This window comes from Thamnophis sirtalis, unplaced genomic scaffold (assembly GCF_051295495.1).
Source record: "Thamnophis sirtalis isolate CommonGarterSnake01/CBP01778 unplaced genomic scaffold, rThaSir2_p1.2 scaffold_3, whole genome shotgun sequence".
NCBI lineage: Eukaryota > Metazoa > Chordata > Lepidosauria > Squamata > Natricidae > Thamnophis > Thamnophis sirtalis.
The window spans coordinates 141909043-141933646 of record NW_028261383.1 but is presented as its reverse complement, the minus strand read 5'-3'; the positions used below and the strand labels follow the sequence as shown (position 1 = coordinate 141933646).

General features: G+C 42.5%; 2 protein-coding genes across 3 annotated transcripts in view; both read left to right on the top strand.

Moving 5' to 3' along the window:
- Positions 1-5910, top strand: part of RAB5B (RAB5B, member RAS oncogene family) — a 31860-nt gene extending 25950 nt beyond the window's left edge. Inside the window, exon 6 of the mRNA XM_087710273.1 lies at positions 971-5910. Within this exon, the coding sequence (XP_087566399.1) occupies positions 971-1083 (113 nt within the window). The 3' untranslated portion in view covers positions 1084-5910. The remainder of the gene's footprint in view (positions 1-970) is intronic.
- A 3533-nt stretch (positions 5911-9443) lies between these two features.
- Positions 9444-22884, top strand: SUOX (sulfite oxidase). 2 transcript variants are annotated; one of them, XM_014054608.2, is made up of 4 exons: positions 9444-10624; positions 16141-16207; positions 19031-19202; positions 20094-22884. In XM_014054608.2, exons 2-4 carry the CDS (start codon positions 16152-16154, stop codon positions 21522-21524), a joined length of 1659 nt encoding a protein of 552 aa, XP_013910083.2. In that variant the 5' UTR covers positions 9444-10624; positions 16141-16151; the 3' UTR covers positions 21525-22884. The 2 variants fall into 2 exon arrangements, with proteins under 2 accessions (XP_013910083.2, XP_087566393.1); XM_087710267.1 differs by lacking the exon at positions 9444-10624 and having other exon boundaries at positions 14126-16207.
- The last annotated feature ends 1720 nt before the right edge of the window (positions 22885-24604 follow it).

The window sequence follows — 24604 nt, the reverse complement described above, 5'->3', positions numbered from 1 at the left end:
TTGGTCCCAGGATGCTTCAGGGAGGGTTACGAGGCTATGAGGTGCAGTGCCCGCCCCGGCCCGTTTTTGCTGCCAGGAGGCTGCAGAGAGACCTACGAGGCCCAAAATGGGGCACGTCGGGGTGTTGGCATGCATGCACAGGAGGTCAGGACACGCAGGGGGGTGTCGCACATGCACTGCATTATGGGTGAGGACACACGCATATGTGCTGTTGTGCGCTTGCACTTTTGAGACGCAACGACAAATAGGTTAGCCATCACTGACCTAAAGGTTCTCACAACCTGAAAAAGTATGAAAACTTCTACTTTAGGCAATTAAATATAGATGAATTTGCAAAGAGAAACTTTCATGTCTCGTATGTTCTAAATAATTCCAGAAGAAAAGAGTGAGTTCACTTGGAGCACAGAGTAATGCGACAGATACAATTTAGCTAAGATCCATTTGGTTTGTGATTGAACAAGCTGTGAGTACCATAATGTTCAACTACATGCTGCTGTTATATCGGTGATTGTCTAGCAAGCACCTTATACTCAGAGAATGCATATTCAGGAAGAATTGCTTAGTATTAACTATCCTGAAGTATTTTATTTAAAATGCTCCTAACATGCTATCTCATTTGGATGGCTTAAGTTCATTTGCTCTACTTTTGATTTTTGTGTTTTAATTTTGTAGGCTGTCTTCGAAGATCGATTTTAGAAGGGCAAGAGTTGATAACATTATTAATATTTAAATATGTGTGAATTATGGAACAAAGCAACATATCAATAAAGCAATTCAAGTAATGCAAACCAATGGCAGAAAAGCAATCCAGGAGGGAGCCCAAATATGCTTCCCAAATAAGTTTTAATTTGCCAGATGAAGGCCAGTAATACAAAATGTACAATACAAAATGTATTTTATTTATCAGAATTCTGTGGGATAAAATGCGGCCATTGCTTTTCCTCAGTAACATGTTTCTCTGTTCTTCCAGCTAAGAAGCTGCCAAAGAGCGAGCCCCAGAGCACAGGGGGTGCTGTGGGGCGGCGAGGTGTGGACCTTCATGAGCAGTCCCAGCAGAACAAGAGCCAGTGTTGTAGCAACTGAATGGTGGCGTTCAGGCAGCGAGAGATAAGATATAACCTCCATTTCTACCCCACTCCACCTCCCCTCCCTTCCAATAACAGCATTGGCACACTTGGAAGCCGTCCCTTCTCCTGAGAGCTCCGTTTAACTGCACTTCTAACGCTTCAGAAACCATCACGAGACGTCTGTTACCACCACCCAACGGAAAGTGGAGATAGACCGACCGGGGACTTAACTTCCAAAAACAAACTCTTATTCACTTTGTATTATAGGTGCAAATAGCTACCTACTTATTTGGATTCCCCTGCTCTGTTTTCTCCCTGATACTACTCCTTTCCCTTGCCATCTCTTATCCCTCCAGCGCACGTGCACCCGTACACACCCATGCTGTCTTTGCTCTGATAAAATATGTTGTTCTTGGTCCTATAACTTCCACCGCCACCCCTTCACCTCCCCTTTCCCCTTCCATTTTCTTTAACAATCCGGGGGACAGTCACACGCAAGGAGAAACATAATTCTTGTAGATTTATTTTTTTTAAGAGCAAATTTAACTGACTTTCTCAACAACAACAAAATGCACAATTATTTGAGAAGATCCACTTAGGAGTTCTCTTACTCATTTTCAAAAGCTTCAGAAAAGCTGCAGTGTCCTCGGTTCACTTTTTTTTTTTTTCCAGGGCAGAGTCTTGTGGTTAGATTGGAGAGGATGGTTGTATTTGCTTGGTTTTTTTTTCCTGGCTACGGCATGAGAGTGGTCCAATGTCTCAGTGTCGTGAATATAAGGATGAAATGGTTATAAATATAGAGTATAAGAAATACTTTCCAGGACCCTTGCATATTTGCTCTTGATTGATGCCTTATATTTTTATTGGCCAGGACAGTGCAGGCGGGGTGGGGTGGGGGGGTGGAGATAAAAATAAGTATACCTTTTAATGTTGCTATTTCAAGTCAGAAGGCTACTGTGTCTCTCCTTTGTTTAGATTCAGTTGTCCTGTTAGCTGAAGAAAGAGAGAATCACTTATCTGTACAAACAAGGCACAAAGAAGACTTAATTTAGCTTTGTTACCTTGGACCCTCTGTCAGGATTCTCTTTGGATAGGTTCTGTCTTCTTAGCCTGCACCTTGGATATGTACATCATTGGACCATGAAGTAGAAAAGGGTTCTAAATTGCCAAAAGGAAAAAAAAAGTCCATGTGTCCTTAGCAAAACTTGAATAGGGGCAGTTCCCAAGAGTTGCTGCAGATTTTAGAATTTTTAGCTATATGGTTGGAATGAGAAACTGAGGAAAAAAAACAGCAGAACTCTTGTTGGGGAACATGTGACAGGAGGACTAGTACTGTATTTGATACATTTCCCTTGTTTGAAAAGCGCCAATTTTTTTTTGCCTTTTGAATCCTTCCTCACATGTAAGACTTGTCTAAAGGCCCCCTAAACTTGAGCATTGTTTAAATTGACAGGTTCTTTTTCTAGCATCCAAAAATGAATAATTAAGGAGTGGGTGACACGGGGGTTTTTAGTTTCCTCCTTGCTAGCTAAACAACTTTTTAAAAAAATTAATGGTAGATAGTGCTGCATTGTAAAACAAAGTGTATCACCCTCTCTCAAATAGCCAGCATCAGTCTGTTCTCCATATAAGAACTGTCTCCCCTCTTCAACTGTGGCCTTTACAAAGTTAATAGCATATTTCTCCAGTCCACGCTCTCTCTTTAAAGGCTCATAGCTTTTTCATGCTTCAAACTTGAATACAGTTTCTAAAGAGGAACTGTTTCCCGGTGCTATATCTAGAACTGGTTTAGGGAGCTTTTCTTGGATGTATTACGTTTACTCCATGCAAATTTCTCACATGGTTGAATGTTCTACAACAACAGCTTGACATGGGTTGATACACACATGGACACGGACACACACACACACACACGACATCAATTCTCCATTATTTGCCCATGCATTTTAATACTGTATTTGTACATAATGTCCTCCTATATTCTGTATAAAGACTTGCATTTTCTCCCATTCACTGGTGTAACTTAAGTACTGATGTCCATTTAATCAGTGTGCGCATTTAGCATCTGAACTCCAGGCCACCCTGTAGCCTTATGTGGAAACTGTTAAACTCGACACTGCTGCTGGCACACAGCACGGTTGTGCTGCCATTATAAAGGCTAGTTATCTCCACATGTGGCTTTATTGATCTGAAAACAATGAATGGGGGAATCAGATCAGGCTGCAGCTTTAATTCTTCAGCAACATGCTGTAGAGATATGAGTGCTGTCACATCTTCTTTCACCCAATTTACATGCACAGTTACTTCTGCAGGTTTAATCTGACTTTTCTTTAGAAAGGTTCATATAGTTTATAAAGCTATCTGGGATCATCTACATGACTTTAAGAATTATTCAGTACTGATCTGTTTCAGATCTAATCCCCTTTTTGTTCAAACCCCTATAGTTCGACATGAATCCTGAAATGACATCTTACAATTCATTAACTGCAAAACTCTTCTTTGTTGATGGTGCTCTGATTCCATCGCATACAATGACACTTGCAGTCCTTATGGAGAACCCAGGAGGAGTCCTAAGCATGTCCTTTCCCTCTTCAATAAAGCTGAAATACTGCACTGTGCTCAGCTCATGACAATGAAAAAATAGATTTTATATTTAAGTAACAAGCAAATCCATTTCGTTCAGTTATTGCCTACCACTTGTTTTTACTAATTCACTATTAGGTCTTAGACCAAGTGAGGACACTGCAGCTTTTTCTAAACAGAGCAATCCCCCCTTTTTCTTCAACTTACTCTTCTCATCTGATCAGAACTCTTTTATTTTTTTTCCTTCTGAGAAAACTCTCATATTGCATTTAAAATAACAAATCATGGTAACAGAATTCAACTGCTGATTTACCAATGTATTTAATGTAAGTAAACAAAAATCAGTGTATTAGATGAGCTTGCTGCTTCATTGTGATTTAAAATACATGCCGAATGATAATAGAAATACGAGGTAACTTTGAAAAGTGTAAATATCCTTTTGCAAGCGGGAAGGTAAAGCACCGACTCATAGGTAGCCCAGACTTAGAAGCAGATGAGATGGCTACTTCGGATACTTTTGAGTTCAGAAAGTTTCCTCTAAAGTGCCTAATAAACCAGGCTTAGCTCTTGGACTCTTGATAGTCTACTGAGAAAGATAGGGCTACGTATGCTAGATCAGTTAACATCAAATAATTACTTCGCTTAAAACCTTGAGCCTGCCCTATGCGAATATGATTCTATGTAGCAGAAGACAGTAGAAGAACCAAACCCAGCAGATTTAGTTAGGTTTGGTTTTTTTTTTAAAAACACAACACCTTAAAATTCAAGCAGCACAAGTTTTATCTAAATGAAAAATAAAGGGATTTGAAATGGATAATAGGGTATAGAAGTACTTTATAACAAATGTTCTTAGAATAAGTTACAGAAAATATGTATAATTATTAGCCCAAGCTATTCATCTTTATTTGACATAGTTTTGCTTATTTGAGTAAGGTTTTGTTTCCCCAAAGAGTATTCATAAAATTTCAGCCATCTTATACCTACAGCTATTCCCTGAAATTTGATCACCTTAGGAGGGGCATGGAAAAATTACACATATTTGCACCTTGGACATTTCTACTGAAATTCACCAGGGGAAAAGAAATGTCAGTTGAGTTTTAAAAATACAATGGTGTTGGCTTAAGGTGAAAAAAAAATACTCCCAATTCATCGTTCACAAGGTACCTTGTATGAGTTTGTAAATAAGACATCTGTAAATACTGCCAAACACATTGGGTAGCAAAATGAACAACTTAACTGTGTGTGAAAATTGCTCATTTTTTGCTAATGAGCGTATACCTTTTGCAAGGGAAGTGGTAAAGATATTTAATAAATTGCAACCAACTCCCAGTCTTGGGGAATCTTTTAGGCATTGCTGTCACATGCACATTTTCCGGTTTTGAAGATGGAGAATCCAGATCTTCAGAGGTTGGACCTCTTTAGAGATCTTCCTGAGGGTCTAGCATACATTTATGCAGCAGTCTGGGTAGGGCTGGAAGTGTGTGACTCTGCAAATGTTGGCTTGAGATCCTTATTTACCATTCTGACAGAAACTAATAGGACTTGAAGTTCAATCACATATGGAGGACCATAACTGGACCATAGTAACAATCACCCGCCTCTAGATTTCACTATTGTCTCTTATTAAAATCATGCAATGCAAGTATTTTGTGTTTCAAACATGCAAACGAACTGACAAAATGAGAGTTCTCTAGTGGCTATTGCATATGACATATTACAGTTTGCAATGAACTGCATTCTATACATACTGTATAATCGGGGCTGCAACACAAATTATTCCATAATGAATGCTTGTTAGCCTCTGCTTGTACCTGGAACACATTTTTTTCCTTCCCCTTACACACTTACTCAGTTTGGCCTATAAACATTTTAAATTTGCATACAGAAAGCAAGGACTGGCCATAAAAACATGGATATCTGCAATTAGTAAAATTTTGTATTTCTGCATAGTGGCCTGTAGGGAGCGCTGCTGAATAATGTCAGTTTGGGAAGTTGAGAGCTCGGATGGAATAATGTACTGATTTCCAAAAATAATGGGGAAAAAACTTGTTGCAAATTTTTTTGTATTATGGATGTTCCTTGGAGTGGGAAAATTACTACAACAAACCTAAAACCATTTTAATCAAGATACTCACTGATAAGTAATACACTGGATTCAAACTCTTCTATTCCTTCCTTCCCCCAGGTCATTACCAAGATACTATTGAATTATTGAAAGCTGATTGCACTGATAATGGTGAAAACGAGAACCCAGTGTTTGTGGAAATTTTTTTCAAACAAATGTGTCAGTTTTGTGTTTGCCCCAAATGGATTTGTTTTATGGAAACTTACTACAAATCGGAGATACACATATTTTTGTCTCTGTTCTCTCTTAGCCCTGTACCAAAACTTCCTTTCTTTCCTGCTACCCCAGTTCTTTTTGATTTAGATTTAGACATTATATAATAAATTAGCCCACCAACAATAACTGACAAACAACTGTGCCAGGATAGCTTTGATCAAACGAAAATTTGTCAATGTAATATACCTTCCCCCCCCCCCATCCAACAGTATCACTTTGTTAAATATCCAATCTGGCTTGGGGGGGTTAAGACAGGTTAAGCATTTTGATCATTTTGGAAGACATGATTAAATTGAAATTACATATTCCTGTAATTGATTGATCACTGTATTAAACCTGATTCCAAAGTACATTTATTTTTGAAGTTCCACAGAATTCAGTGTGATACATGGGAAATATATATGAAACTCGAGAACCAACACACTTCTAGAAAGAAAATTCCTACCAACATGCTTCAAATGAATATAACAAGACATTCTTTTCCATTGTTTTAAATTCCACCTTTGGGTTTAAAGGTGGTGAATGGGAAAATCCCTTTCCTGTTAAGAGCTGTTATTGATTTTCTGCATTGGGACTTGCCTGCATTCTGCCAATTTTATTGCAGAAATTACAAAATTTGAAGAGAGAACTGCCATTATTTTACAATGTCATGGTTTGTTGCCTGTTTTATGTATGGCAGCCCTTTTAAAAACATCTATGAATACAGATGGTTTGGGGTGTATTAGAATTAGTTGGCGTGATGTTTTCTTTTAATAAAGGTATCACTTTTTCCAGACATTTCACTGGCTGATTCTGAATGCCAGCCTCAGTTCTGTCCAAATACAATGTTGTATATTAAGAAACAGTGCTGTATCTTCTAGGGCTTCCTTTTAAATTTAAATTTAAAATAGTACTTCCCCCAAAGTTTTAACTGTCTTAACATTCTTGAATATAAATTGAATAAAGACACTTGTATCAGTCAAGAATGGAGGTGTGTAAAACAATTCAAATTTGAAATTCCCCATTTCAATAATTTTGGGACCATTTTAAATTCAAGGTTATTTTGGTAGTTCTTAATGAATGCTAACTTCATGTAACAACACTCAAGATCTGAACATTCTCTGGGATTAATTAAAATTGTCCAGGAATGTTAGCTATGATATTTTACTGACCGTTATAATGGCACTGAAAAAGTGACTTATCACCATTTTTCACACTTAAAATCATTGCAGTAACTCCATGGGCCAGGTGATCAAAATTCAGATGCTTGGCAACTGATTCATGTTTATGACCATTCCAGTGTCCCGGGGTCATGTGATTGCCTTTTACAACCTTCTGACAAGCAAAGTCAATAGGGAAGCCAGATTCACTTTACAACAGTGTCACTAACATAACTCCAGTGGCTCATTTAACAAATGTGGCAGGAAAGGTCATAAAATGGGGCAACATTCACTTAAGTGTCTCACTTAGCAACAGAAACATTGTGCTCAGTTGTGGTTGTAAGTTGAGGACTACCTGTATTGCTACAATTTTAAATGCATCCTGTCATTTTTATTACCAATTGTGTCATAAATGGAGAGGCTGATTCATTAAGGTACAGTAAAGCAAAATAATTATAGGAATCCTTGTTAATCCATGTTCACTTATTTTAATTGTGTTATTAAAGATTCAGGATCTATTCCTGGTGCTCCACTCAGAGCTTTCTACTCGGTGTTGCTCCTCCAAAAGAGTAGGATAGACTAGTTGAGTGCTATTGTGTAGCTTCCAGTGTTTTCTTCGTTAAATTTAATCAGACAATCAAGTAAATTAGGATTGATACGGAGTCTCTGGATTGAGAAGAGGGAAAAACTTCACAAACTCTTAATTCTTCCTTTAACTTCCTTTATGTGAATTAGCTATTTGGTGCTCAGTTTTTATTATGTTTACACAAAGGTTTGGAGGACTCAATTCAGCAGGATTTCCATTCAAGTTTAATTGTGCAATGCAGTTCAATACAGGTAGTCCTTGACTTACAACAGTTCATTTAGAGACCATTCAAAGTTGAAACAGCACTGAAAAAAGTCACTTATGGCCATTTTTCACACTTATGACCACTGCAGCATCCCCATCATCACGTGATCAAAATTCCGATCCTTGGCAATTGGTTCATATTTATGACTGTTGTAATGTCCTGTGGACATTTGACCACCTTTTTTGACCTTCTGACAAGCAAAGTCAATGGAGAAGCTAGATTCACTTAACACCTGTTTCTAATTTAACAACTGTGATGATTCACTTAATAATTGTGACAAGAAAGATTGTAAAACAGGACAAAACTCACTTAACAAATGTCTCACTTAACAGAAAGTTGGGGCTCAATTGTGGCTCAATTGTGGCGTAAGTCAAGGATTACTTGTAGTTACAGTACAGGTAGTCCTCAACTAAACCATTTGTTTAGTGACTGAAGTTAAATTACTGTAAAAAGTGGCATGATTGTTTTTCACCAGACTGTTGCAGCATCCTTATGGTCATTTACCATAATCAAATTCAGATACTTAGCAACTGGTTCATGTTTATGACAGTTGCAATGTCCCAGAGTCATGCGATCCCTTTTTGGGAATGAGAAAGCCAGATTCACTTAACATCGGTTACTAATTTAACAATTGCAGTAATTCACTTAACTGTGGCTAGAAAGCCGGAAAAGGAGGCAAAACTCACTTAACTCTTCCCTAGCAACAGAAATGTTGGGCTCAGTTGTAGTTGTAATTATAGTGCTCAAATGCACAACCTCACACTCTTGGAGGAAAAGGTAGGTTATAAATCTAACAAATACCAGTCATTATGACTGACTTAATACAATTCCTCCTGCCTTAGTATATCAATTAGCCTAATCTGCATTTTGGCTTTACCTATAAAGGACTGGTAAAGACCTTCCTCCTGACATAGTATTTATAGATTTCCCAAAACATCTTCCGTTTTAGACTATTATAGTTACACACATCAGTATAGATGCAAGATTGTATTGTTTACGTCATTACAATAGTTAATTATAAAAAATTGGAAGTCCTGCAAACAGCTGGAAGTTGTCTTCGTGCTAGTCTTCCTCAACTAAACAACAGGGCGGTGGTTGTGGGGGAAATAGGAAGGAGTTTATTCAGGAATTTCCCTGCCTTGAGTTATTATAAAAATAAAAAGATGGGATATAAATAAACAAGGTAGTCAGTACAGGTAGTCCTTGACTTATGAACACAATTGATCCCAAAATTTATGTGTCTGAGACAGTTGGCAAGCCAGTTTCACCCCAATATATGACCTTCCTTGCCACAGTTGTTAAGTGAATCATTGCAGATGTTAAGTTAGTAACATGGTTGTTAAGGGAAGCTGGCTTCTGCATTGACTTTGCTTGTCAAGACGGGTCTCAAAATGACCCCGGGACACTACAACCGTCATAAATATGAGTCAGTTGCCAAGCTTAGCGGATGCTGCAATGGTCTAAACCAGGACAGTCAAACTCCCGGCCCACAGGCCAGATGGGTCACATGCTGGCCAGTCCATGCCATTTAGCGAAGGGGGGGGGGAAAGTCCTGATATATCATGTAATGCGACGGTGACAACTTGAGTTTGACACCCCTGGTCTAAACTGAAAAACTGTTATAAATTTTTCAGGGCAACAGTAACTTTCAACTTACTGCAGTAAGTTGAAAACAAAGGGAGGTGGTGGCTCAGTGGCTAAGATGCTGAGCTTGTTGATCAGAAAGGTCGGCAGGGAGTGAGCTCCTGTTACTTGTCCCAGCTCCTGCCAACCTAGCAATTCAAAAGCATGTAAAAATGCAAGCAGAAAAATAGGAACCACCTTTGGTGGGAAGGTAACAGCTAGTCATGCCAGTCACATGACCACGGAGACAGCAATGGTTCTTTGGCTTTGATGAGCACCACCCCCCTAGAGTCGGGAACGACTAGCACATATGTGCGAGGGGAATTTACCTTTAAGTCGAGGACTCCCTGTATTTCGTGGTTTACTTCTTTTTATTCTAAATATTTAAAAACACAAAGTGGTATTAGTAAACACCACAGGCTTCTTCATGCCAACGAACGGCCCTGACGGCTGAGGACCAAGGGATTTGTACTCCAGCGCCCTAGGAGAGGGGCAGAGGAAGCTCCACGCCCTTCCAGCTAACTCGAGCGGCCGGAGCCAAGCCCTCCAGTGGTGCGGGAGTGGGCAGGGCCATCGCGGCGGTACCTGCGCACCACGACCTCCAATCGGAGCATCCTGGAAGGCGCACCGGCGAGGGAGCCGCCTCGGAGCCTCATTCCGGAGAGGGCAGAGAAGGTTATCGGCATCGGCATCGGCGCGTCACCGAGCCCGGAGCGAGAGCGGACCGGGGCGCCTTCCCGGCTTCGTCCTCTTTTTGGCCTCGGGCGCTGCAGGACGAGGTCGTGAGACGCGGGTCCTCCTCTCCCGGGGATCTCTCCAAGGCGAAGGCGTGTGTGTCATCGCCGCCGCCACCAAGAGAGCGCGCTTTCCTCGGACCGCAGGCGGGCTTGACCGGCGGGGCGCCAAGTCTCCAGAAGGAACCCGGAGTTCGGCCCGGCGGGACAAGGAGCGAGCGGAGGAATCGAGCTCTGAATCCCCAGCAGCGTTTCGGAGCAGCGGATTTCTCGAGTGGAGTTTGGGGCAAGTTTATTTTTCCACGGTGGGGGCCAGGCCAAGGGACACGTGTGTTTGGTTCGGCCTTGGGGTCCTCCGCTCTTCCCCCGGAGCTCGGGGATCGCTGGATCCGAAGAGAGGACGCTAGGGGTCGCCTGGCTTCGGGGCTTAAACCCCGAAAGCCTTTTTCCTCCCTCTCCCCTTTTCCTCTTTCCAAGAGGCCTGCCGTTTGCTTTGATCTAGAGTAGTGGAGTTGCCTTGCCAAAAGCGGGTAGAGCTACAGCTATTGCACTCCTTTAAAGGGTAAATAAATACGTTTAGCGTTTGTAAACATCCGTTTTGCTCTTGAGCGACGTTAGCGCGGTTGCAAAAAAAAAAAAGCCCCAGAATGTGTGTTTCCACCCACGTTGCTGGAGCCTGTACAAGTTGTGCTGGTGGGTTACACACAATGTAACTTGTTCCGCTTTCAGCTGCACCTTTCCGGGCATTGAACTTGGCAACTCCCAGCAACCGTGTTGTCCCCAGCCTGCCCAAAGTCATGATTGAGCGGTTGTTGTTGTTTTTGGTTAGAGGCAAAGTCCACCTTTTCTTTCGGAACCAAAGGTGGCCTAGGTAATATAGGTAAGTCCTTCTCCGCAACTGAACCCAAAATTTGTGTTCCTAAGCAAGATGGTTGTTAAGCGAGTTTTGCCTTATTTTGATGACCTTTCTTGCCACCCTTCTTAAGTGAATCACTGCAGAGGTTAAGTTAGCCACAAGGTTGTTAAGTGAATCTGGATTCCCCACTGACTTTGCTTTACAGAAGTTCGCAAAAAGGAGATCCCATGACCCTGGGACACTGCAACTGTCATAAATGCATGTCAGTTGCCAAGCATCCAAATTTTGTGACCATGGGGATGCTAGAATCGTTGTAAGTGGCCATAACTGTTGTAAGTCACTTTTTTCAGTGGCGCTGCCAAAAGCTTTGACAGTGAGTGAATGACTGCCCCACAGTCCCCCTGATTGACTGACTCTCCCGAGTCATAGTCCAATACTGTGCCATAAACAGTGCCCCATGTTGGTTCTTAATCTGGGATGCAGTAATACTATTCCCAACGAATACAATCAAGTCTGATAAAATTGTAATCTAAACATATCAGGAATTGCATGATTGAAAGAAAACGTGTATTTTGGTGAATGGCTCACTTGTATTCATTACAGCTTAATTCTCAGGGGTGTCCAGATGAAAATACTGGAAAATTTACTTCTATTTTTTGGTTTCACAACTATTAAGGATTTTCCATGGATAGCAAAATAGCACTTGTAAGATAATTTGACCTACCCAGCCAAACAGTTAGTTCAGGGAAAGGTTTTTGTCCCATCCACATAGTTTTAGCTGAACTTTTGCTAGTTTATGCCTATTCTTCCTGTTTTTGTCCATAATCTGACATACAGCTATTTGAACTTCCTTAATTAAAGTGGTAGGACAATGGCTAAAATGTAATTGTTGTGTAGATGAAAACAAGGTAGAAAAACAGGTGTGAAATAATTAGATAAATGGGTGATAAAGCATCAATCATTGCCTCAACTTCCTTGACCCTGAGGGCCCCATACTTATATGGTATATTAAATTGGCAACTTACTTAAGACTGGTTACTTAAGATCCGGCCTTTGAAAATCTAATGAGCTCTTAGATGGCAACAAAGAGATGGAGGGGAAATCAAATTTTGGCTACCCGTTAGTGACTCTCTGGATTTTAGCTGCCCTTATCTAGTAGCTATGGTCTCCAGGACTGCATTCCAGAAGAGGATAGAGCAATAACTATTTTATTTGAGAGTTTGGGGACTTTTAAGGAGAAATATATATTTAGCATTTACAAATGCCTGTTTTGCTCTTATGCCTTGCTAGCACCATTCCAAAACAGCCCCAGAATGTGTGCTCCTCCCATTCTAGAGAAACGCTGGAGGCTGCAAAAGTTATACTGATTCACAAAATCCATATGTTTACATTAAACTACTCTTGCAAAGATTGCTTTTATTGGCAGCATGGGAGAGCTTATCTTCCTGTACTTTACTTGGGAAGCAAGGGAGGATTGCAGATCTGCAACTCCAAATTTATTTCCTGGAAGCCTGAGTGCCTATAAGCCTTTAATTGCCAGGTATATTCTGCTTAAGGATATTTTGCTTGAAGTTATTAATGAAGGATAAAATTTCATTTATGACACACAAGAAGCTTTATATATGACATTGCTCAAGTGTATTAACTATGCAATTGTTTAGAATTATATCCATGTTTGTGCATGATGCAACAGACATTCTTAGCAAGGTTGTACCATTAATATGTGTTCAAAGGCCATCATATACATTAACTGGGATAAGTATATGCCTTGCACTGTAAACTAATCTAGTCATCCCCGCGTGTAACATAGGATCCAATTGATTTACTGAGCCAAAAAAAATTACATGCCATAATTCAGATGATGCCTAATAGCAAAAACTGAACCAAAGGTGCTTTTTCAAAAGGCAACTGTACTTTGTTTTTCCTTGAAGAAGTTTCACTTCTCATCCAAGAAGTTTTCCGTCTTCAAGGAAAAACAAACTCCAGTTGCCTTTTGAAAAAGCACCCATGGGACACCCATGACCTGGATGATTGAGAATCTCTATAGACATTTAGCAAAAACTATACTTTTCATTTACACTGAGCTTAAATTAAACTTGGAGAAATGGATCTATCCACAGAAGAATAAAAATGCTGTATGAAAGTCAGATCAGAAAATATAGTCAACAAATGTTCAAAATTTTGAAAGGGAGCTTTCTTGTTTGCAATATGAGATAAAGTTGAAAAGGGAACTTTTTCTCTGTGACTTTCAAGCTACTTAAGATGCCAATGGTTTCAAGGAAAATTGTGGTTCCTGTTCAGAGTTGAAAGATTTTATTAAAAAGCAATTTATCCCTATTGCTCCAACCAAACATTTCAGAAATAACAGTGACTAGAAAGTTGGATTTTGTCCTGGACTTGAAATCTTTCCAACTCATTTGATGGCTTTGGTTTTTTGCTCCTAAGTCACACTTCTGATTGGGTTGATTGGTCACCAGTTTTCATAACTTCTTAGCTGTTTGGGGATTAATCACTGTACATTTGTTTGAAGAAGTTACTTCAAAATACTGTTTACCTTTTGTTTTTTAAGATGGCTCCAAGGCCAGGTGTTTTGCAGAGATCTGCCAATAGTAGCTAGTTTTAGCATGTTGTAGCAGGTTGATGGGTTGGACTGGAACCAGCTTGAACAGTTGGATTGGGAAATGGTGGAGTTTCTATGAATTTGGGTTCATCAATTGAGCTCGGTGGATGTTACTTCCTGTTGAGCCTGCAAAACTCGTTTTTCTTATAGGCTGCATTGCAGCTTGGGCCAGGATTGCATTTGGTGCCTAGAATTTATGGGGTTTACTTCCTTGTCTGGGCTGCTGCTGTGACAGGACCATCACCCACCCACCCACCCCCCAGAACTAGAAATTGGACAATCAGATTGGGTGCACCAGGTGTGTGGAACAACTTTAGCTTATGGACCAGTTGTGGCGCACCGAACAGTGTTAGGCTGCATGGCAATGGAGAAGGAGCGCAACAATGGCGACTCAATATGTTTTTAACATGGCTGTGTGCAATCAGTGAGCTCAGGTGTGATGATTGCTAAGGTAACAGAGGCAGGTGAGATGGTTCAGTTCAGGGGTGTCAAACTCACGGCCCGCAGGCTGGATGCATCACGTCCTCAACCTACAACCATTCATTTAGTGACCATTCAAAGTTACAGTGGCACTGATAGAAGTGACTTATGACCTCTCCTCTTATTTAATATCTTCACGGGGCCTCCGGGTGACGTGATCTGACAGTTTGTCCGCTGGTTTTGTTGGCACCTTTGGATTATAATATCTCTTCATTTCTATTTATACTTAATTTTATTTTGTTTTTCTCTTTTTATATTGTGTTTTAACTGGTTAACTGTTTTGATGATGGTTCGCTAGCCAAGGTCACTATTTTAAGATAAATTGAACCAATAAATAAAATAATACTTTATTGTTAGAAATAGGCCATGTTGCACAATTAAAATAGAGTTCCTCAGTTATTATTTGGAGGTCTGCCCATCTAGGTCTTCAGCTCTGCTTTCAGTTTCCCAATTTTCCATTTGCTGCAGAAAGTAATACTCTCTTATCTTATCACCCAACAGCTGTTGGTGTCTTTTTTTTTCTTCAACTGTGGCCTGGCAGAAACTGCAGCTGAATGTCTCTTGGGGCTGTTTTTAAAAACTTACACTGTGATATCATCTTTAGGTTATATCTGAGAGCATTTTAAAAAAAAAACAATAAGTAGTTGGACTAAATACTTTTTGCTTAGTCAAAATCAGGTGAAGAACAGCTTCCCTGAATCTTATTCTCAAGTCTGCCTGCCTGTATATGAAAATTTACCACTTTTACAGGAACTGTAGCGTCCCATCAAATATACAAACTTGACAAACTACTTTTCCTCAATTTAAAACAAATTGAGGAAGAGGAGGAGCTGTATAGTTTTGTCTAAAATTAAGACTGTTGTTTCCTACTCCAATTGGGATTGTTCATGAATTGCATAATAGTTTTATTACATTTATATACCCGCCCAACTTCCAGCAGCTCTGGGCGGTGTTTAAAATATTTTTTAAAATACAAACAACAATAGAGAAAACATAAATAGTAGAACACAAAGGGAAAACAGTGGCAGAGAGAAACAGGAAGGAAGAAAGGGTTATCAATTGTATTCTTTAAAGGGCTGGACAAAGAGCCAGGCTTTTAAGAACCCTTCAAAATCCCAGTAGGATGGATACCATTTGAATTGGGGAGGGAGCTCATTCCAGAGGGTGGGGCAGCAGAGAAAATACACTTATATTTTTAGTAAATGCCATAGCTTACTCAATGGAATCCAGAGGTGGGTTCCTACCGGTTCGGCTGAGTAGGTAGTAACTTGGCTGGCCACACCCCTGAACCGGTTCTATCGGTAGTACCATAGGCGCCACCATCTTGTTTTTTGCTTCTGTGCATGTGCAGAAGCCTTTTTTTACCTACTGTGCATGCGCACATAGCGTGCATCAAGCATGCGGCCGCGCCCAAAGCGCATCCCAGAGCAAACCGACAGTAGGAGAATCCAGAACCCACCCCTGATGGAACCTGGATTTACATACATACATACATACATACATACATACATACATACATACATACATACATACATACATATTTCAACAGTATACTAGTGAAGTGATTATCTAATGGGCATATCTATCATCTTGGCACATACTGGTAACAATTAACTTTCCAAACTTTCTAGGAATAGCAGTTTAAAAATAGATTTGAATATTTTCTGCACTAATCTCCAGCCATATTTTGACTTATAATGCTTACCGAGCCTAAGCCATATATGTATTTGCCAGCAGTAAAGTTAAGGAGAAGAATGTGATTTTTCAAAGGTGCCTATAGTAGGCATTTGCGTGATTTTTCCCCCTTCTTGTAACAACATTTGCTGATTCTCTCTTTTGCATGTAGGTTTGGGGAAGATGTGGCTGTCCAGATCCAGCGGAAATGGTTTCTGTACCCTTCAGAGAACATACTGGTATGAAAAAAAAGTTACTCATTTGAGAGCATATTTATAGTGAGGTGAAATTTTTTAATTCTGAACAATATATCCAGATTCAGAATTCCTGCTTCCTATAATTCTGTCAAAGTGGATGCAAAAAGCTACTGTCCAGAACACTTTGTCAACTGGAATCTTAGACATGGTGGCAATAATTAAAAGTTATTATCAGAGATGCTTTTTATTAATGCTGTCTTGATGAAGTTAGAAGGGGTTCAGCTAAGAAGAAGAAGAATGATGATGAGATAACCTCATTATTCATTATGTCATGTATTAAGATTGCTTATAAGATATTGGAATATCATTGTTGACCATTTCCCTTTATAATTATTTTTAGAGAGTGAACTTGTTTCTACGTTACTGTTATCTTATAACAGGGCTGTCAATCTCCCAGCCCAAGGGCCAGATGCATCACACACTGGCCACACCCGGTTTAGCGAGGGGGGGGAGGCCTGATACGTTTCGTGACAATGCTGTGACGATGGGAGCTTGACACCACTGCCTTGTAGGATTGAAAAAAGGCAGTAAAGCTCAAAGGTCTTCTTTTTAGAGTGTTGATACTGTTTTAAAAAGTCTAAATTACCCAAATTTTAATTTCAGGGAAGATTAAATCAGTTTAATTAAATAATAGCCGTCTTGCAAGAGCTTAGCTTGGTCTATCAACTTCTTCCTGTCCTCTTTTCAAAACTGTCCCAACTCCAACCTGCCGTTTTTCCCCCTCTCAAATCGTGTTACAGGTTATTAATAAAAGTTTTACAACTTAGTAAAAACAAATCCTGACACCTTAGCCCAACTTACCTAAATAATATTATTTCCGTCTGTTTGCCTTGGCTCCTTGCCCTGATATTTATAGGCCTCTAATCTTATCTATAAATGCTTCCTTTCCCTTTTAGTGGGGCTTCTACCTCTACAGTTCCAGACCAAGGATACAAACTCGGAGATCCTTTTTATTACTCATTCAATTTCACCTTGAGTGGAGGAAAATGTTAATCAGTAATGTTTGAGATTCCTGAAAAGTTAATCTACTGCTTTAGATTGCAAAAGTTCAGAAGTTTAAGTTTCAAACTAAAGATCGAGCAATCCAAGTGTAGCAGAAAAGAGTTTTACTTGTTTTTAAAAAATGATGGTGTACTACTGGACTTTGTGCATGCTAAAATAGAGCCTCCAGTGGCATGTTAAGCTTCTTGAAAAATTGGATCCGTGTGCTTTAGTTGTACTGCAGCCTTGGGGACCAAACTCATTCTGACTTTAAAGACCCAAATTGAGGGGGGGATGTTTAAAGAAAAGGAACAATTCAGCTGCAAAAAGTTCGCTTGCCTCTGCTTTCAGGGAAATGGTTTTTTTCCTTTTTCTCATCATAATCCAGAAGGTGCTTTCTTGTTGACTTTATTTTCAACATTTCAGAAGCTTGCTACATGTGGTGAATGCAAGCTGCTCTCAAAAACAAAGCTGAACTCTGCCAAGTCAAGAGAAGGCCAGCCAAGGAACTGAACAAACTCTCTTGCGTTAGACATCTGGCAACTCGCCCTCTAGGTCGCATGTTCACACTATTCTCTCTGAAAATAGGGAACCACCCTTTTGTTTTAAGAAGATTTATTTGAAAGTAGGTTAGGGGGATTCTTAGATTTTGTTGCTTGGAGACCAGAGAAGAGTTCCCTCTGCTTCCTGGCAGCTTCCTTTAACACTTTCTCCCCTTCCTCCTTCTTCCAGTAATGGATTTCTACAGTTTCCTTTGCTGTTGTTTTTCTGTATTTGCATCACAGGTTTTGTAAGTGTGCCACATGATTCAGCACATTCAAAAAGCTCATAGTTGTGACCCAGTACATTTAAAGGAAAAGGGACATGGTGGCTAAGACGCTGAGCTTGTTTATCAGAAAGGTCCGCAGTTCGAATCCCTAGCACCGCGTAATAGACTGAGCTCCCGTTACTTCTCCCAGCTTCTGCCAACCTAGCAATTCGAAAGCACATAAAAAATGCAAGTAGAAAAACAGGGACTACCTTTGGTGGGAAGGTAATAGCGTTCCGTGAGCCTTTAGCGTCTGGTTATGCTGGCCACATGACCACGGAGACGTTTTTGGACAGCACTGGCTCTTCGGCTTTGAAACGGAGATGAGCACCACCCTCTAAAGTCGAGAACGACTAGCACATATATGCGAGGGGAACTTTTACCTATACATTTAAAGGACTCCGGGACACCTCTTCTTAAATGGCTGCTTGCAGAATAGAGTATGTGCTTTCTACGATCAGAAAGGACTCAACCATGGTTTGCAAAACCCAACTTGATAACCATCTGTCATTACCATCCATGAAGAACTGAGGGGGTAAAATAGCTTTGGAAGGCTACTGAGAATTCCGCCATGATAACTTGAAGCCCTTCAGAACATAGAGCAGCCCTGCTAGACAGGATCAAGCATCCATCTGATTTGGCCTGCTACTTTTGTGGGCCACAATCATTTTAATTCCAGGAACTGTGCAAACTGGGTAGCAGTTCAGCTGAACAGCTGATCTATGTTCCTTGTCCCTAATATTCAGAGACACAGCTTCTAGCTTATTATTAGGTTATTTTTCATAACATGTCCTTTTTTCTTCCTCTTTTTAGAGACCTCTTAAGATACTAGATGACATATTGTCTTTCACTGGCTCTTCTCCAGTGAGTCCTTCCTTCTCATTAGGTGGTCAAAGAATTTTGAGTTCCATCTTCAGGATCTTTATTAAGAAAGGCTTAACTTGTGTGAAGTGTTTCTGGGTGTACATGTCTTCTTAAAGTATTGCATTTGACCCATTTTGTTTTTTCCCTTACAGGTTAAGAGAGATGGCTTGGAGAAACTGTCCTCCCACTTATTGGGTGCGGCTCCCCTTCTGTACCCATAGCACTTGGAACAGTGCTGGCAGCAGAAGACGCAGGCTGATGGTAGCAGCGGGAGCAGGCCTGGGTGTGTGCAGCATCTTGGCTTATGGAAACCGCCATTGGCAGGTGAGGGAGTGAAAGATGGCACGGCATATCACCTGGATGGAGCGCGGAAGGCTCCAGGCTGCTGGGGGGAGGGAGGTGTTGAAACTCTGCTTCAGTTGAGACTTCCGAAATGCTTTCTGGTTTAAGAAAACAGAGACTATTTAAGACAGAAAGGCCCCATTATTGAAGGAGCCCCAAAAGTATGCCCCACGTGCAGTCACTGTGATGCCTTTTGTGGCCAAATAATGGATATTTGTTCCCTCCTTTTTTTTTTAAGCTTGAGACAGATGCCTCAAGCAGCTATTTTGCTGCTTAAAACTGCTTAAACTGCATTCCTATGTAGGCCCTGGCTTACGCTATTTTTGGACTGTGGTCTGGACAGTTCAAACCATGCCTGGTAGAGCTCTTGAGTTGAGAGGAACATCTCTGAGTACTGTTGATGAAGATTCTTAGTCATCCAGATAGAAATATCTGGAAGAAGTTGAATCATGGCAGCTGGACGTATTTTCTTGTTGGTTTGAGACATTTAGCTGTCCATACAAGCAACTTCTTCAGCCTGAACAATCTGGTTAGGGGAATCTGCGTAGGCAAAGAGAGTCACTGGAATGTGCCCGCTCCAAATCCATGTGTACTGTCCAGTGGTGGGATTCAAAAAATGTTATTACCAGTTCTGTGGACGTGGCTTGGTGGGCGTGACATGGCTTGGTGGGTGTTGCAGGGGAAGGTTACTGCAAAATCCCATTCCCTCCCAATCAGCTGGGACTTGGGAGGCAGAGAATAGATGGAGGCAGGGCCAGTCAGAGGTGGTATTTACTGGTTTCCACTACCGGTTCTCCAGAACTGGTCAGAACCTGCTGAATCCCACCTCTGGTATTGTTCCTTTCCTGATTGCCTCTTTTGATTTTCTCACAGACAGCCACGGCTGAGTCTCCAACGGCCACCCATACTGCCTCATTCCCTCGCTTTACCCGAGAAGAAGTGGGCCGCCATCATAACGAAGCAAATCGGGTGTGGGTGACTTACGGCAATGAAGTTTTTGATGTCACCGATTTCTTAGAGCTTCACCCCGGGGGCAAAAGCAAGATTCTTCTGGCAGCAGGCGGGGCTTTGGAACCCTTCTGGGCACTCTATGCTATGCACAAACAAGATCACGTCCAAGAGATCCTTCAGGAATATAAAATAGGAGAGCTGAGCCCAGAAGAGCCTCCTCTGCCAAGTCCAGATGACCCTTATGCCAATGATCCCCCGCGCCACCCTGCTCTCCGAGTCAATACCCTCAAGCCCTTCAATGCAGAACCTCCTCCAGAGTTACTGGCGGAATATTTTTTGACCCCTAACGAGCTCTTCTTCAAGCGCAACCATCTCCCAGTGCCGGTTGTGGACCCTGAAGCCTATCGCCTGTGTATTCAGAGTCCCTCCGGACAGGCCCTGTCCTTCTCTTTGCAAGATCTGAAACAGAATTTTCCAAAACACGAGGTTACCGCCACCATACAGTGTGCTGGCAATCGTCGGGCAGAGATCAACGCCATCCAGAATACCAACCGCCTCGGGTGGAGCATTGGGGCCATTAGCAATGCATGTTGGGGTGGTGCCCGGCTTCGGGATGTTCTAATGCAAGCCGGGTATCAACCAGGGTATGAGGGTCATGTCTCCTTTGAGGGCCTGGACCAGGATCAGAGTGGCACTGTATATGGAGCCTCCATCCCTTTTCAGAAAGCCATGAGTCCAGATGTGGACGTCCTCTTGGCATATGAGATGAATGGGGAGGAGCTGCCTCGAGACCATGGGTTCCCTCTGAGAGTTATTGTGCCAGGAGTGGTGGGGGCTCGTAATGTTAAATGGCTGGCTCGGATTACAGTGGGGCCAGAGGAAAGCAAGAGCCACTGGCAGCAAAAGGATTACAAAGGATTCTCTTCTTCCGTAACTTGGGAGACAGTGGATTTCTCCAAGGCACCTGCCATTCAAGAGATGCCCATCCAATCCGCCATCACTGAGCCATCTTCTAAGACATCTGTCTCTCCTGGGGAGCTCAAGGTGAAGGGCTATGCCTGGAGTGGCGGGGGGCAGAGGGTGATCCGTGTAGATGTCTCCCTGGACGGTGGGAAAAACTGGAAAGAGGCAACACTAACTGGTGAGGAGCAGCTGCCTGGCCAAGCTTGGGCTTGGAAGCTTTGGCAGCTGGATGCTTTTGTGCCTGCTGGAACCAAGGAGTTGAACATTGTCTGCAAAGCTGTGGACACCAGCTACAATGTGCAACCTGAACGTGTGGAACCACTCTGGAACATTTTGGGAGTCCTCAATAATGCTTGGCATCAGGTCCGTGTCCCCGTGGAAGAGGAGTGAGAGGCCTGACTGGGCCTAGAAGCATTGAGGACTGCATCTTCGCTTCTCTACGTTTGTCTGCTGCTGCAGGGACATTACCCCTGCCCCCTGGAAGAAGCCAAGAAGAAGGGCTGAGTCCTTGAACAAGGGTCTGATGAGTTCTGGACTTTCCCCCCTCATTCTCTGTGCAATTCCTGTGATTGTAGAATTTGGGGGGGTAGGGTAGGGGTGGGGTGGGCCACTATGGCCTTGTATGACTTGTGGACATCAACTCCCAGAATCCCTGAACCAGCCATGCTGGCTTAGGAATTCTGGGAAAGGGGTTCTAGTTGCTTACCTCAGTCTAAGGTGTTTATTTTCTTCTTCTCGTGGTGTGGTGGTCTCGGAAGCGTTGCTTGCTCTCCTTCACTTAGCTTTCTCCTTAACGGAGATCCACTTTCCTCAGGAATTTTGGATTTGGACTTTTATACTCTTTAGAATTCTTTCAGTTGTCAAAGTTCACCGAATTGTTTGCTGGCTGGAGATCTTTTTTAGGGTACCCCCTCCAAAGACTTATTAATGGTATCGGATCACTTGACGCTAAACTAAATAACCCATCTTTTTAGGAACGTAGGCCATTTTATTACCTTGCTTTCTCCATTCAAGTATGATGCCAACTTTGGCCTTGCCATATTTAGTGCCTTCAGCTATTTTGTGGGAGAACTTGAGAAGTTGATATTTCTCTCACAATTAACACTGAGGAGTATCGGAAGCTTAGCATTTTCATTTAAAGACCTGGGAGCTTGCCTTACACTAGTGATTCCCAAAGTGGGCAGTACTGCCCCCTGGGGGGGATGACTTAGGTGGGCGCTAAGAGGCAAGGGGGGGCAGCAGGGGGCGCTAAGAGGCAAGGAAGGTGGCAGAGGAGTGCTGGAGGTGGCCCCCTCGCAGGGCGCAAGACTCTACTTGGAATGACAGGGCCATAGAAGGGGATATAGTGTGTTGTGTATAAATAACAAGCCCCAGAAAGGCCATCCAGCCTCCAGCGAGAGCCTCATACCAGCGATAGGGAAGAAAACGGAGAAACGCACACCTATATGGGTGCATTTAAAAGCAAAGCAGAGAAGCCAACTCATTTCTTTCCCAAGGCTTCTTCTCCCCGCTTGGGAGCTCCTCTCGAAATCCTTACCCACAAAGCAAGGGCTTTGCCTGGCTATTCTGTTTTGTGCCCCTCCTCCCTGATTTATTTATTTTTTAAAAACCTGGATTGAAAAAAGCGATCCAGGGTTGCTGTAGGAGCCAAGCTTCCTTCGGCGAGTTGAGGCACCAAAGCGTATCGGCCTCCCATCCGCTTTGCAGCCCAGAAGTGGGAGAGCGGAGAGGCGGGTTCCTAAGCCCAGGAGGGGGAGGGAGAGAGAGGGGGGAGGGTCCTGGAGGGCTGCTGAGTCTCTTTGCAAGAGGAGGCAGAGGGCTGCCTCTCTTTCTCTGCCGGCCTGTGCTGGAGCAGCAGCCCTTGCCAGCCGGCAGCATGGAAGGAGGGTGCCGCCCGTTCCGCCGTTAGAGCCTCTGTTTCTCCTCCAAAACCACATCTTCCCTCCCTCCGCCCCGCCTCCCCCAAACCTCTGGCCCAGATTTTTCTGCCACTGCCCTTCCTGCCTCTGGTGCTCGGGCTGTTCCGTGGCCCCAGTCCGTGGCGAGAGAGAAGAGCACCCTGCCAATCATAAATACAGCAGGGAAGCTGAGGAGGCAGGTGGGAAATACATGGGGGGTGAGGAATCCATCGTACCTTCAAGGGAGATTTGCGTGACAGTAAATGGAATGGTTTCATTGGAAGTTGGGAAGAAATGGGCCATTTCAATATTTAAGGTTTAAATCTAGAAATCAGGGGTTCTAGATTGGGTACCACAAGTTCCCCCTGTGGCTTGTGCAGACAAAGAGAGGATCAGAGTCTTGAGCTTTTCCTCTACCTGTAACCAGGTTTTTAAAAAGGGGGATCCTCTGGTTCCTACATCCTGGAGTTCTGCTTACAGTTTGGGAAATAGCTGATTGCCACTTCCTTTGAAAAGACATTTTTTTCTGATATCACTTCATCAAACCCATCCATCACATTAAGAATTTACTGGACAGTGAAGTAGCTACTAAATTTTACTGAGTTCACTAAGTTACTATACTGCTCAAAAAAATAAAAGGAACTCAAAAATAAGACATCCTAGATCTGTATTTAGATCTAGAATGAAATATTCTTATTAAATACTTCATTACATAGTTGAATGTGCTGACAACAAAATCACACAAAAATTATCAATGGAAATCAAATTTAATAACCCATGGAGGTCTGGATTTGGAGTTGCACTCAAAATTATAGTGGAAATAAACACTACAGGCTGATCCAACTTTGAAGTAGTGTCCTTAAAACAAGTCAAAATGAGGCTCAGTAGTGTGTGTGGCCTCAACGTGCCTGTATGACCTCCCTACAACGCCTGGGCATGCTCCTGATGAGGTGGCGGATGGTCTCCTGAGGAATCTCCTCCCACACCTGGACTAAAGCATCCCCCAACTCCTAGACAGTCTGTGGTGCAACATGGCATTGGTGGATGAAACGAGACATGATGTCCCAGATGTGCTCAATTGGATTCAGGTCTGGGGAACAGGCGGGCCAGTCCATAGCATCAATTCCTTTGTCTTGCAGGAACTGCTGACACACTCCAGCCACATGAGGTCTAGCATTGTCTTGCATTGGGAGGGACCCAGGGCCAACCGCAGCAGCATATGGTCTCACAAGGGGTCTGAGGATCTCATCTCGGTACCTAATGGCAGTCAGGCTACCTCTGGCGAGCACATGGAGGGCTGTGCGGCCCCCTAAAGAAATGCCACCCCACACCATTACTGACCCACTGCCAAACGGGTCAAGCTGGAGGATGTTGCAGGCAGCAGAACGTTCTCCACGGCGTCTCCAGACCCTGTCAGGTCTGTCACATGTGCTCAGTGTGAACCTGCTTTCATCTGTGAAGAGCACAGGGCGCCAGTGGTGAATTTGCCAATCTTGGTGTTCTCTGGCAAATACCAAACGTCCTGCATGGTGTTGGGCTGTAAGCACAACCCCCACCTGTGGATGTCGGGCC

Coding starts and splice junctions, on each gene's coding strand:
- SUOX (XM_014054608.2), top strand. CDS start 16,152: ATGTGGCTGTCCAGATCCAGCGGAAATGGTTTCTGTACCCTTCAGAGA. Junction 16,208..19,030: donor ACCCTTCAGAGAACATACTG/GTATGAAAAAAA, acceptor TTTCCCTTACAG/GTTAAGAGAGATGGCTTGGA. Junction 19,203..20,093: donor ATGGAAACCGCCATTGGCAG/GTGAGGGAGTGA, acceptor ATTTTCTCACAG/ACAGCCACGGCTGAGTCTCC.